This window comes from Acartia tonsa, chromosome 10 (genome assembly GCF_053477335.1).
Source record: "Acartia tonsa isolate MP-2025a chromosome 10, ASM5347733v1, whole genome shotgun sequence".
Lineage (NCBI taxonomy): Eukaryota > Metazoa > Arthropoda > Copepoda > Calanoida > Acartiidae > Acartia > Acartia tonsa.
Genome location: NC_137269.1, coordinates 40,869,698 through 40,884,786, shown reverse-complemented (window position 1 = coordinate 40,884,786; position 15,089 = coordinate 40,869,698). Strand labels below are relative to the sequence as shown.

The 15,089-nt window shown below is 34.1% G+C and overlaps 1 protein-coding gene across 1 annotated transcript in view; it reads left to right on the top strand.

Annotated features, from left to right (window-relative positions):
* Positions 1-2,662: 2,662 nt before the first annotated feature.
* Positions 2,663-15,089, top strand: part of atos (atos homolog atossa) — a 43,958-nt gene continuing 31,531 nt past the window's right edge. The window contains exons 1-2 of the mRNA XM_080175294.1: positions 2,663-3,185; positions 3,832-4,150. Coding sequence (XP_080031420.1) covers positions 4,117-4,150 — 34 coding nt within the window. The 5' untranslated portion in view covers positions 2,663-3,185; positions 3,832-4,116. The remainder of the gene's footprint in view (positions 3,186-3,831; positions 4,151-15,089) is intronic.

Sequence of the window (15,089 nt, the reverse complement as noted above, 5' to 3'; positions counted from 1 at the left end):
TGTCTGAAATATTGATACCTTTTAAAATATAATATTTAGGAAAGAAATAAGTTTTGTTACCCACTCCTCTTTTGGTAAAGGGGTGGGGGGGGGGGGTGCGTAATGACATCTGAACTTAAACAGTGAGCAAAATGGTCTAAATATTAAGCTAAATGAAAAAATCTATCTTTTTTATTTTAAGGTTAGGTAAGAAAACCCTGCGCAAAAGGGGTTTTTAGTCCTTTTTTGGTCTATTTTGGTGTAAAAACGTTCTTTCATCGTTTTTTTATAAGTTTTTTTCCTTGAATACACTATATCTATTCATACACGGACACATTAAAGATGATTAAGGATGTTGGGGACCAAAACTCAAAGACCTATATTTTGATATCTGACAACACAAAACATGAAAAAATGCACTTAGCTCCTGCTAGCCACCAACCTAACCCGATAGAGTCGGTCTCAGACTTGCCGAATCATCTTAAATAATGTCCTGATGAATAGATACAGCGTATTCAAGCAAATAATTAAGAAGCAATCAAAGGTACGTAAGTTTCTACAACAAATTGGACCAAAAAAGGCCTAAAAACTCCATTTCCAAAGGGTTTTTCATACCAAACCTAACCCAAAATAAAAAAAAATAATTTGTTTTTCATATAGAGGACTAGGCTTATGTACCAATTTACAAGAATCTAGCTCAATATTTAGACCATTTTACTCACTGTTTAAATTTAGATGTCATTACGCACCCCCTCCCCCCCCCCCCATAATTCAAAAATTAAGTGAGGGGGTGAGGGAGATTTAGGGGTCAACCTCTGAAAACGCCGAATATTGTAACATACAAAAATAAATTGCAAGAATTTTCTATATTTTCAAAAAAAATTACTGATGAAAGCAAACTAAACAATTTTATGGTCTAAAAATTTAACATATTCACTAAAATGATAAATAACAACAAAAATGTAATAATATTCCCCCAAACTGGGCTGATTTTAAGCTATTTTCTTTTTTCCTGACCGTTGAAGGTTGCCCGTGCGCATTGATTAATGACATAGAATGCCGCTGAACATATTTTAAATAAAAATATCAAATATTGCATAGATCAAAAATTAAAGTTTAGGAAATAAATTTTTCCTAAAATCTTTTTTCTTTTAAAAATTGTTTACTTGCAAATTCGGAATAAAAAGGATTTAAAAAAAATTATTTTATGCTTTTTCCGATATGTTTATTTTTTGTATAGCTTATATTAAAAAGTAACATATCTGAAATAAATATTACTTCTGTAATTTTTAGAATATACCGAAAAATGTCAAAGCACATATTTTTCTTAATTTTAAATATTAAAAAAGAATTGCAACAAAATAGTTGTTTTAAAATCTCATTTTAACTTATAATTATGAAAATTATTTTATTACGTATTTGACAAACTTACTAAAGGCCTAATAAATATAAATCAGCTGACAAAGGGGAAAGTGAAAAAAAGGGAGAGTTATATTGGTGACTGTCAAATTAACAACCGTAAGACTGTTGTAGTTACCTAAAACTTTTAAAAAAATAGAAATGAAGTTTTTTGGGTTTATATGTGATATATCGACTTGCAAAGTAACTAGTTTTTTTTTACCCCATTTAATAGAGAATAAATCTTAAACATTTAAAATCTTATTTTTACCTACAATTCGAATATGTACATAACTAGCGGCTACGCCCCTATAGGCCTTTAGGGGCACTTGAGGATGGGGAAGTCGATTTGATAACCCAATTTCTTATTTTAGATTTAAAAAGAAATTTCCACCCCCCCCCCCAAAAAAAAATTTTTTTTTTGAGAGAGGGGGGGTTGCCCCCAATTATTTTTAATTTAGTTTTAAAAATTTAATTTTTTTGATCGGGGGTATTTTTCATTTTTTTGGGGGTTGGGGGTGTCCCACCTCCCAAGAAAATAGTTATAAACCTTCCCGAGACCTATGAGAAGCTACCATGTTAAGGAGAACCCAATCTGTTCAGCGGTTAGCAAGATCCTTCCAAACAGACACACAAACAAAGAGACAAATAGACATCCTGTTACTTTAGTATAAAGGATACCTAGTTTTTATGGATGTCAGCAATGACATTTTTGATTTTTGTTTTAAGGCTTCTATTGGGTACGAGCGTTTGCTTTTTTGTAATATTTTTGGGAGATTTTCTTCGGAGGTTTGAGGTGCAGTCGCTCCTGAATTGAAAAATATTTTTTGGGCCAATAAAGAAATTCACTAAAAGAAATTATATTGGTCCAGATCGTTCTAGAGTTAGGGGGACTTCATAATGAAAATGGTTAATTCAAAACAGTAGCAAAAATGTTATTTCTTCTTACTCATTAGTTTACGGTTGTTATTTTGCCAAAATGACAGCTTCTATAACCCTTACCCTTCGCCACTCCCCTTTCAAATATTTCCTCCATTTCCTTCCCTTTATTTTGTCTATTGTCAAGGATTAGCATTTTTTAAGGGATGGAGGAAAATTTGGGGGAGGCAAAAATTCCTTCCCTCTCTCATGCGAAAAAGCAGCTGTCGACGATCAGCTGACAGAAATGGGATACTGTCAAAAAAGGGGAAAGAGAAAAAGGGAGCAAAGAGAGAAATGAGAAAAGATTAAGGAGGATGGGGTAATGAAAGGGAAATGAAACGAGAAGGGGGTAATAATAAGTGCTGTGCTAGCAGGGATATAAGAACTAAACAACATTTCTATATTCAATTATTTTTCTTGTGATTGACTTTGGGTACCCTATTAATTAGGTTCTCAAATTAATTAAAATACAATTCTTTTATTTAGTAAATTACCTATTGACTTATCCCTAAACCCCTGTTTTCTAGTCTAACAGCTAGAAATAATACTTTAGTTGAATTGAAGCCTAGCAGTCAAACAGGCATCGAAAAGTGTCCAAGTAATTTCATATTACTCAAACACTTTGTGTCGTCGAAAGAGCTTGAAAAAACATTTTCAACACAATAAAAATGTCGACGCAGTTATTAATCTCAACGTCTAACAGTGATGTTGTAAGAAAGAGAGGTGATAACTACATTTGTTTGTTTCAAAAAGAAGTATTTTTTGAGCAAATACGTGAAATGGTGAATTGTGATGGAATTGTCCAACTGGAGGCGAACCTGGGATGTTACAGCTATGCAGGAGGCCAAAATAGTTATTTTGGCTAATATTCAAATTATAACAAAAAGGTTTTAGACTGAATTTGATTAAAAAAAATTAAATAATTTTGAAATATTTTTTAACAAAGAGCCTTGTTTAATTTAATTTGACATATAAATATTTTACTGTTATTTTTTATTATTAGTTTTTCCGTCCGTTTGTTTATATAAGGTTCATATGGTAAGGCTAAATTTTGGTTTTAAGTCGATTCAAATATCAGATATATTATCCAGTTTTATCCAGAGCATGTCAAAGGTATTGTCTCAATGATCAAATTTTAAATAATCTTCTATTTGATAATGGTTTTATACTTTTTTATTTCGAAATCTCAGTCTTGGGGAGATGTCTTATTAGGTTTAAAGAGGTTTCTTTAGTCTATTGCTAAAGATTTCGATTGTCACTGAGCAAATTTAGTTCTCCATTTTAAGGCAGCTTCTCAAAGGTCCCAGGACAGATTTAGGATATTATTTTTGTTCATTTTTGCTTTGGGTTATGTTAATTAAGGATATTTTTCTGTTCCTCCCTCGTATCCGAAAGCAGAGCCCCAACTTCCTAGTGGCACAGCCGTTAATATCACTATAAATCATTAGAATTTCATAATGGTAGAATATTTTATACCTACCTACCTAGGTAACAAATTCGACTTTCGAAATTCAGTCTAAACTTATTTTTCAGAAAAAAACATCACCATCGTTCTACTGTCTTCAAAATAAGAAAAAATACATCCAAAATTCAATAAAGACCTTTTTTTATGTAATATAGTAATAAGTTAAAAAAAAAGTAAGAGACTGTTAAAAATATCTTAATTTGGACAAATTGAGCATTTTTTAAGTTAAGAAAAAAGACAGTTTTATTATTACATTGTAAAAATAACATCTTAAAAGACCTTAAAAGTTATTTAAAAAATTGTTAAAAAGTGTTTATTATGATCTAACAAAAACACAGAGGAAAATCGAGAAAATGGCACGAGAAGGAGCATTCTCAATGAGTGCAGGTTTGTTTTGATTGTTGATAGCACACCTACTTTAAAATAAAGTATGTCTGTATGTCATTGTTGTGTTGACAATTGTGTTCTTATGCACAGTATTGAGATACAATCATATTGTACATAGTAATATTGTTGTTTTGACTATAGAAAGTGTTATAATATTCTATTTTACTTAACTCTCACCTAAGTATGGCAGGTGTTCCATCAATAGAAAAAAACGACATTTTGAAAGTAAAAAGATTAAATATCAACTCCTTTAATTGTATACCCTAGATAATGATGTATAATAGTTGCACCACTCAATGTTTGTTCTTTTCATTGCATTTTATTCCTCAGTTTTTTTTTCAAGAAATTCCAAAGAATTGTTTTATTGATTTTCTATGAGGTACCTAGTGAATCATACTTTAGTGTTCAATTTCCGTTTTTTATAGCGAAACTTTTCTATAATTAGGGTTACAACTGGAGGGTCTGTTCGTTATGAAACTACCTAATCAAAATGTTCATTGGTCATAGGGACCATGATAATTTTCTTTCAGCTATCTTTCTTTGACAGCAACCGAGAAATTCATGTTTTCCGGACAGTCCAAAAAAGTGGGTTATAGAGTAGCTTAGGTCATTGTGTCGTTTATGCTACTCTAGTGAAATTTCTTTTCAATCTTTTTAACCGTTGTCTATTTATGTCGCGCACCTGACATAGCAGCAGTAGGAACCATTTGTAACGTCTTTAGTTATGACACAGTGTTGGTCCGAGATTCAATTTCCTATGCATGGCAGCCCTGAAATGGAAAATAACTTCTTGGCATACCTTAATGTTTTAGCAGACATTCCAACATTCCAGGGATCTTGGGGGATAAGAAAATGGACGTTTAATTGATGTATACCCCTCAATTACAAAATGACGCCTTCTGATGAACAGAATTTATAGTGCAAACATTAGGACACTGAAGGCTTTTAACAACAAAATCAAGATTTAAGTACCCAAGAGTTTAAAGCCAATAAAGATAGTATTTACAAAACTCAGGGTACCAGTCTAATATATATTTCATTTTCCCCCCTTCCTTGCAGTACCTCAGGCTGGACAAACTTCTGATTTTAGTACAGCAACTACTTTATATTTGTGGAATGTTTTTCTGTATGTAAAATCAACTTTCTTTGTAAGATATATTAAAATAATACCTAATTTGCTTAAAATCAAATGACACCAACCCATTTGTATGTGATCATTTGTGATTAACTGACAATTTCAAATTATTCATTGTTTGCCGTACTTTGTTCTTATAAAAAATGCTATTATTTTATGATATAACATTTGTATAATGAAAATCAAATACTTTGATGAGATATGCATTATTACTTATAGAATAAGCAGAAATAACAGTACAAAACACTCAAACACACACACATAAGTTCGCCACATCGCTTATCTATCTATATAGATATATCTAATTCTTTGTAATAACGTTCTAGGCCTATACTACTCTGCCCTTTATCCTTTCCCTATAACTCCTTTTAAACGAGCTAACCTTTTCTGTATTTAGGGTCTGTATTTTAGTCCAAAACGCGCTGATCGTTAATTTAAGCATGTTAGAATTGTCCTATCGATCCTATGCCTATGAACATAATACATTTAACATCTATGATTGATTTTATAATTTTGATTCTTAAGACTTTTTTACTAGAAGAAATAAGCGTACCCTCTATTTCAAGTCGAAAGGAATTAGATTAATATAGATAATTAGCTTTCTTTCTTGAGTTTCCATGGATGTTGTCATCCTTGTTCTCTTCCAACCCATCCCTTTCCTTCCCCCTCTGTGGTTGCATGATTTTTGCCTCACCCCTTTTACACCCACCAAAAAACTGGCTTAAGGAATAGTTTTTAATATTGTAACAGCATATTTTCAGCTTGGGCTAGCCTGTCTCTTTGCTGTTATACTATTGTAGTGTAATGACTTTAGAATTACAGCGATTTCCGTGTTGTATTTTAAACTTTCCCTTTTGTCTGGCTTTAACCCCCTCCCTACCCCCCTAATCTTCACATGATGTAACCCCATCCTCTTTTGGTTTCTTCCCCTCATCTGTCATGCAGTAATAACCTTTCCCCTTCCCCTTTAAATGCCTATGTCTATCACCTCGCCCTTAACCCCTTATCATAGGCCATTTTTGGCCATTCAAAACTACCAACAATTAATATAGCATAAAAAGTATTTTTTTTTTATAGTGATGATACTTCATAATTAGGATATTTTAGTATATAAGATAGGTTTATAATGGATTTTGAGTATTTTTTTTGTAATTGAAGTTTTTTTTGTGCTAAATTATTTTCGGTGGATTTTCTGGACAATAATGGTTTTAAAGCATATATATCTATCTTACCTACATGTTATAGCTTGAAGGCTGATATTTAAATGTATATATGTTTAATAGTAAGGGCTAGGGCTGGTATACATTTATTTTTTGGTTTTATACCTAACCAGTTGACCGCAGATACGGATATGACTTTTTTAAAGCTTATCTGAAGTGATCCAGCCTTTTGCGAGATCTTAGCTGACAAAAACACAGCTAGACCCTCCTGTTTCTTAAATATATACTAGCATATACGCCCCCCAAAGGCCTCTAAGGGCACGTAGAATGTTTTTTTTCAATCTATATTAAGATCAGCTGTAAGTTTTTGCCGTTTGTTTGGTTTAGTTTTTTTGCGATTTCTCTTGGAAGGGTGGTGGTACCCTCCCCTAAAATAGTTCATAAACCTTCCCAGGACCTATGAGAAGCTACCTTGTAAGAGAGAACCATATCTTTTCTGCGGTCAGCGAAATCCTTTGATACAGACAGACAGAAATATCCTGTTACTTTATTATAAGGATATCTCTATAAGATAAGATATGTATTAATATTTGAATTTTGATTTGAAAGTAGGCGTATTTTACTATCGTCGTTGGCCTATTTTTTTGTAGCGGTGATACTCGATAACATTACCTAACTATACTAGTGTAGCAAAAATGTCATAAGATAAAAGGCATGAAACTGAATAGGTAAGCTTTATAATAAAATCATCATATTTGTTGATTTATTGGCAATACATGCTGAAATTATTTCATTAGAAAAGTGTTATTACTGCGCTACTTATGGTCATAATTGTCCTTGTTTTTAATGTACATTTGTATGTTAGAACTTAAAGAAAAAGGTTGTTGTAAAATAAAGGCAACATATTCTCTCCTGACAACTAAACTAGTTCTGTATGGGTTTCATAAATAGATATATTATCACTTGGGTGTTGCACCAGTTTTTCATGTACTCTGATAAGTACTACTCACAGATGGATAAAATAACTATACCCCTCATCCACCCCCATTACTCCATCCCCTCCCCTCTTACTGGACGAAAGAACTGACCAATAGATGACGTTCATGTTAGCAAGCTGAATTAACGAAAAAGTTTCCCATGTCAATATATCCACATTCCACATATATCCTATATCCAATGTTTCATATTTGCTGCACAGATAAAGGAAACTGTCATTTGAAATTAAAATTTGTCTATAAGTAGGGGAGCAATAAGAGGCAAACAAAAAAGAACAACTTTTGTTTGTTTGTTTGTTTGTCTGTTTACCAATGAACCGATTGAGTTCTCCATTTTAGGTAATAATCAAATATGTCCTGGGATGGGTTTAGGTTATTTGATTTAAGATTTTTGTCTTCAGATAGTTTATGGTTATTTTTCTGCCACCTGTCCTACAACCACCTAAAAAAGCCCTTAGATGCTAGGTGCGCAGCTGCAAGTCTATAATATTAAAACTAAATAGAAAGTCGATCTTAAAGTAAAGGATGGATGGAAATATCCTAGTGAAATAGTAGCTGACGTGTATGAATTAATGATTAAAAAATTAACTTTTGGTTTTTTCATGTAATTGATGTTATTCAATAAAACAGTTTAGGGCTTTTAGAATAAAACGATTATTAGAAAATTCCTTTATTTTTGAAGTATACAATATACACTGTATTTCTAAGCTTTTATATGTTAATACATTTCATACAAACGATTATACTATTTAGCAAAAATAATATTTGAGGGGTTGAATATAAAGCTTGACAGCCTAAAATCAGCCATTGATATGATCTTTTCAGCCATTTTTGAGATCTTACTGGATACTGAGTCACACTTAAACATTCAAATGCTTTAATACAAAAAAAAATTTTCATTAAATAAAGATTTAAACATTTGTTAAAAGTAGAATAATTAAAACATTATCACGGTGGTCGGTTAAGATTTCAAAACAGTCTTACAATTAAAAGAATTGGTTGTTACTTAGCCCAAAACACCTAGTTAATGAATTAACGTTTTAGATGAACTAGACACTACCCTATTGTCTAAAAGGAACTGACCAAAGCTAAGTAATTGTAAAAAGGGTATTATTAGGGTACTTTTTGCTATACCCAAATATTGGCTGTTTCATATTTATTTTGTTATCAATATTGTGTGCACACCCTGAGTTCAAAGAACTTAGTGCATGATTGCAAATATACACAAATTGTTTTTACATTCTGTAGAAAAATTAACCACCATAATTATGTCCACAAGTAGCCAAAAAAGTAAGTTAGAGACAGAGTAGAGGCTAATTTGTAATAGAAATATCAAAACAACCCAAAAATCATCTATCTCTGACAGCAGCCGAGTAAATCCTATATTCCTTTTTGAACAGACGGACGGAAAAGTAGGTTGCCTCGCAAATATAAAAAACACTAGTTCACTAGTTTCAGGTTAGGTTAGGATTTTTGCTTTTTTATACTGTATATTATTATGTAGCCTATAAGCCCTTCTTTATAGCATGACCGACAGACAAACAGACCAAATTTATAGCATGACCGACAGACAAACAGACCAAATTTCCAAGTTAAATGTAGTCTGTAAGCTTATTATGGAAATCTTCCTACAAAAAAATCAGCCGTAAATATAAAATGAGAGCTGAGATAATCTCGTTTCTCCAAAAAGTTTCAGACGGACCTACATATGGACATTTCAAATTATAGAGTATCTTCTTTCCCAAAAAGGGCTTTGACCCAAAAAAACGATTGTTTAAAAATAATAGTTGATAGTTATTGTTGATAGAATGTAATGCGGGTTTGACCTCACCTAAATATTTTATTGAAAACCTTCTAAGGCTAGTGCGTAAGTACTACGTCAAATATAGAGTAGCACTAACATTGAAATCTTGAGACACTTAAAAATCAAATGACACTTAACTATTTCTTGTAACTAAGGCCAAAAACTGTATACTTAATAAGATCTTAAGGTATAAGGCAATGGATTATTTGTTTTACACATCTATATATACATCATTAATCCTTAATAATAACACATTGGACGATATTTTGATCTACATCCCAATCGATTACCCAGTAGATTAAAATTATTGGTTAAAAAGTTTGGAACCAAACCAACCAATCAAAAATCATATCACCTATATTTTTAGTTAGTTCCTACTTAAGATAACGCGGTTATAAAACTTTGGGTGCCAGTGTAATTTTCAGTCCCTACCTCCATGATATGGGATGGGAGACCAGTTACGTGCACGCCGTCCATCCTGCACCGTGCATCAATGATCCTAGAAGCTACACCAGAAGAGTCCTACTGTGCTGGAAAGGTCCTAGGGTAGATGCCAGACTGAATTCTGGTCACTTCCCCCAGTTCAGGGGGTTTGGGTGGGGCTAACAATCCTTCCCTAGAAAAAACCTGCTCACGTTCAATCTGCACAAAGTAAAGACCAATTTAACTTTGGGCTCGGGAACGAAGTAGAGGTTGGAAACAACAATATGATGTTTGGCTGGGAAACCGCTAAAGGACCAGTCAGGCGGATGATTCTGAATTCCCGCAGACCAGCAAAAATTTGCACCTGGAATGTTCGGACAATGTTTCAGTCAGGCCAGACAGAAAACATTTGCCGAGAAATGCTTAAAGCCAAGGTTGATATCCTGGCTATCACCGAATCAAGGTGGACAAATAATGGAGAGTTTAAACATCATTCTGGCTTGAAAATACTTTACTCAGGCCATATGAATGAGGATCTAGGACATAACCAAGGGGTGGCTCTTATGCTGACCAAGCAAGCAGAGCAGGCCATGATCAGTTGGCAACCCCATGGTCCAAGAATCATGGAGGCCTACTTCAAATCCTCAGATAAAAACATCAATCTGAGAATAATAGTAGCATATGCTCCTACAGAACAAGCAGATACAGAGGTCAAAAACGAATTTTATGACCAGCTTGACTCTGTATTTAAGAATGGTCATAAAGAAAAGGACCTGACCATACTCCTAGGAGATTTCAATGCTCAAGTGGGGAGTAATAATGAGAATTTAGAAGAAGTCATGGGCAGATATGGCCTAGGCTTAAGTAATGGCAAGGAAAATGACAATGGTGATAGACTTGTAAGTTTTTGTACTGAAAACAAACTTGTCATTGGTGGAACCATCTTTAAACACAAGAAGATTCATACTGCCACCTGGAGATCACCAGATCAAAGAACCTTTAATCAGATAGATCACATCTGTATATCTAGACGTTTTAAAGGTTCTCTCCTTGATGTCAGGGTTGAAAGAGGACCTGATGTTAATTCAGACCATTATCTTCTATCTTCTAAAGTTCGGCTTAGATTTAAAAAGCAGGACACAAAGCCTAACCCCAGGAAAAAGTATAACTTAACAACCCTTCAAAACTCTGAAAAGCTACAAGAGTTTAAGCTCACTCTAAAGAACAGATTTGAGTTGTTGACTCTTCAAGAGGATGATGGAGTTGAAGATATTTGGCAAGGTATCAAAAAAGTTTATAATGATACTAGCCAAGAAAAATTAGGTTTCAAAAAGGCTAACCAAAAGCCGTGGATCACTCAAAGATCCATTGATCTCATGGATCAAAGAAGAGAGGTAAGACAAAAGACACTCTCCAGAAACTCTCCAGAAGATAAAGACCTGTATAAGATGCTCAGCAGGGAAATCCAAAGAAGTGTCAGAATTGACAAAAAAAGAACACTTGGAAAACCTTGCTATGCAAGCAGAAAATGCTGCTAATCAAAATAGAATGAAAGATGTCTATGAGATTACTAAGAGCATTGCAGGTAAAGTACACAAATCAGGATCACACATCAGAGACAAGGATGGTTCACTCCTTAAAACTGATGAAGATATTCTAAATAGATGGGCAGAGCACTTCACTGAACTGCTGAATCTTCCAGTTCCAGAGGAAGAAACTGAGATTCCATCCTCAGATGCACTTGACATTGACTGTCGAGCGCCAAATCTATTGGAAATCAAGGAGGCCATTAAAAGTTTGAAAAATAACAAGGCCGCTGGACCTGATAACATACCAGCTGAGGTCATAAAAGCAGACCTAGATACATCTGCTGAGGCATTCCTACCTCTGATCACAAAGATATGGAATGATGAGTTATGCCCAGAGGACTGGAAGAACGGACATATCTCAATACTAGCCAAAAAAGGAGACTTGACCCAATGTGGAAACTACAGAGGGATAATGCTCCTTTCAGTACCTGGCCGTATCCTTAGTAAGATTCTTCTTAATAGAATAAAGAAGAAGGTTAATGAAAAGCTAAGACCTAATCAGGCTGGATTTAGACCAAACCGTTCCACTATTGATCAGATAACCTCTCTAAGAATCATCATAGAGCAATCCAAGGAATGGAACTCTGAGCTTTTTGTAAACTTCATTGACTACAAAAAAGCATTCGATTCTTTAGACAGAAGATCTCTCTGGAAAATCTGCCGACACTATGGCATTCCAGAAAAGATAATCAATATCATTAAAGCTATCTATCATAAAGGAGGTGGAAATGTAATGTATAAAGGTAAACTATCAACCTTTTTTGAGATTGTAACAGGCGTCAGACAAGGATGCCTTCTTTCTCCCTTCCTTTTCCTCCTTGCCATTGACTGGATCATGAAGAACTGTGAAAGTAATGATGGCATTCGCTGGGAGCTATTTGGCAATCCCAAATATTTAGGAGATCTGGACTTTGCTGATGATATCGCTTTGTTAACAAGCAATAGAAGTCAAATGCAAAGAAGGACTAACAGGATAGCTGAAACCTCCAAGAAAATTGGACTAGAAATAAATGTTCCTAAAACCAAAATACTCAGATTAAATGCAAATTCCCAAGAACCAATTACTATTGGAGACCAAATTCTTGAGGATGTAGATTGTTTTGAGTATCTTGGAAGTAAAATCGATGAAGCTGGAGGCACTCTAACAGATGTTAAAGCTAGAATTAACAAATCTAGGACAGCCTTTGCCAGCCTGAACAAAATTTGGAATTCCAACAACATCTCCATAAAGACCAAGTTAAGACTGTTCAAGTCAAATGTTCTCTCTGTTTTGCTGTATGGGGCTGAAACTTGGTTCCTAAACACAGCAGTGGTCTCCAAGCTACAGACATATGTCAATAAATGTCTAAGGAGAATCCACAAGATCTTTTGGCCTAATAAGATCACAAATGCTGAGCTTCTAGAGCGCAGTGATATGTCAGACATTATACTGACAATAAAACAGAGAAAATGGAGATGGCTGGGGCACACTCTAAGGAAAGGGCATGATGATATAACCAATCAAGCCTTGACTTGGAACCCCCACGTAGGAAAGAGGAAACCAGGTAGACCAAAAACAACCTGGAGGAGGGAACTCTTAAGTGAACTGAAAGAAAAGAAAATTCCATCTTTCAGCAATGCCTCAAAACGTGCCCAGAAAAAGGAAGATTGGAGAACCATTGTGCATGGCCTACGTTCTGCCGAGAACTAAAAGGCAATGATGATGATGACCTCCATGATATATACCTTTACTTACGTAAAATGTAATTACACTTTCGTAATAAAATTCATAATTGGCTACAATTATTTTCTTGTAATGTTACTAATTAACTTATTAATAACTAGCGGCTACGCCCCTAGAGGCCTCTAGGGTCACTTGAGGAGGAGAGAGTCGAATTTAATAACCCAATTTCTTATTTTAGATTTTAAAAGAAAAATTAAAAAAAAAATTTGGGGGGGGGAATTTTTTTTTTTTTTGGGGGGGGGGTGCCGTCCCCCCCCCCCTCATTTTTAACTTTAGTAAAAAAAATTAAAAAAAAAAAAATTCGGGGGGGGGATTTTTCATTTTTTTTTTGGGGGGGGGGTTGGGGGTGTCCCACCCCCCAAGAAAATAGTTATAAACCTTTACGGGACCTATGAGAAGCTACCCTGTTAAGGAGAACCCGATCGGTTCAGCGGTTAGCGAGATCCTTCGGTACAGACACACAGACACAAACTCACAAACACAAACACACAGACAAACAGACATCCTGTTACTTTAGTATAAGGATAAGTTACAAATACAAAGAATGTGGAGTTATCAGTCCAGCCGTTACCGAGACTATATTGGACACACTGTGTATGCGTAGGCACATCCAGATACTTTATGATAAACTAGCGGCTGCGCATCTAACAAATAATGGCTCTGTATTAAAGAGTGCAAAGAAGGGGCAGAAAAATTGGCTAAAACCGTTCCAAAGTTCTAATCTAAAGATAAAATGGTATAAATCTATTCTGGGACTTATATAAAAAGCTTCAATAAAATGGAAGAACTTCCTAATCAGTTCAGTTGTTACACATTAATTTTAGTAAACTTTATACTACTTCTATAGAAAACAATGTTTTTGTTGGGGGAGAGGACGGATTTTTTTCTAGGGGCAATTTATATTTGGATGGTGGTGGAACCCTCCCCCCTAAGAAGCTACCTATATTGTAAAGGAGAACCTTATCGGTTCAGCGGTTAGCGAGATCCTTCGGTACACACAAACATCCTGATACTTTATTATAGTAATGAACTAAACATGCGAACAAAGTTAATTCTCGGGAAGGATGAACAAGGAAGTACGAAAATATTTGTAACGAGGCCAAGGTTTTTATAAACAAAAACCATCGAGGCTCTCTACACCATTCATAGATAGATAGATAGCAAGATAGATAGATAGATAGCCTCGTACATAACCTCATTTCTCTTTTTCTTTGTCCATGCCAGTGTGTGTGTGTGTGTGTGTTTGTGTGTGTACTTTTGTGAAAGGACTTTTTCTTTCATTACCCTTTTTATTTTTATTTATTTAGTCCAATCTATTTGTTTATTAGGGGGTTTGTCCTAAAAATAGATTGAACCCTGTCCATGACCTATTTAAAGCTTTCCTTAAAAGAAGAATGACCTCAGTTTAGAAGTTAAATAGGTATATCTTAAGGGACTGAGAGATATTCTAATCTTAGGGCTTTCTTTTTCAGTGAAGCCTTATGTAAGTCCTTTTGTAAATCAACATTGTTTAAAGATTCCAAAGATGATAAGTAACAATAGAAGAATGATATCATTGGATGTAGTTATACTGTCATAAAATGTTATGAAACAACTATAGAACTCGCCCAATGGTTTGCGAGTTTTATCAGCAAAAAGTTTCTTTTTCATATTAGGCTATTTTCTTCTTTTTGCGAAGGGAAAGAGACAAACTTGTTGAAAAAATAATAGCGCAAGGCAAATAACGTAGCTACTATATGATAAGGGAATGTCAGTACGTCCAACTTATTACGTTAGAAAGTACATTTAACTTTTAAAGGTTAAATGAGTTCTCTAGTAAAAATAGTTATTGACATTGCTTGCTAAAAACATATTAGCTTATTATTCCTGTGCTACTTATGACAATGATAGTCGTTTACATTTAAAAAGCGAGGGAAAATTGTAGTTTAAAGTAAATTATACTGGTACCCAAAAATTTTTTAATGATTGGGTAATTATTAAATCTTGATTGGTTGGTGCTAACTATCAGTATCAAAATCAATTCCATCAATTTTACTGATCATTAATTCAATGGTATATTGATTCATTGTCTATTGTCTTATCCCCTTAGATACTTGCCTTATTTATACTT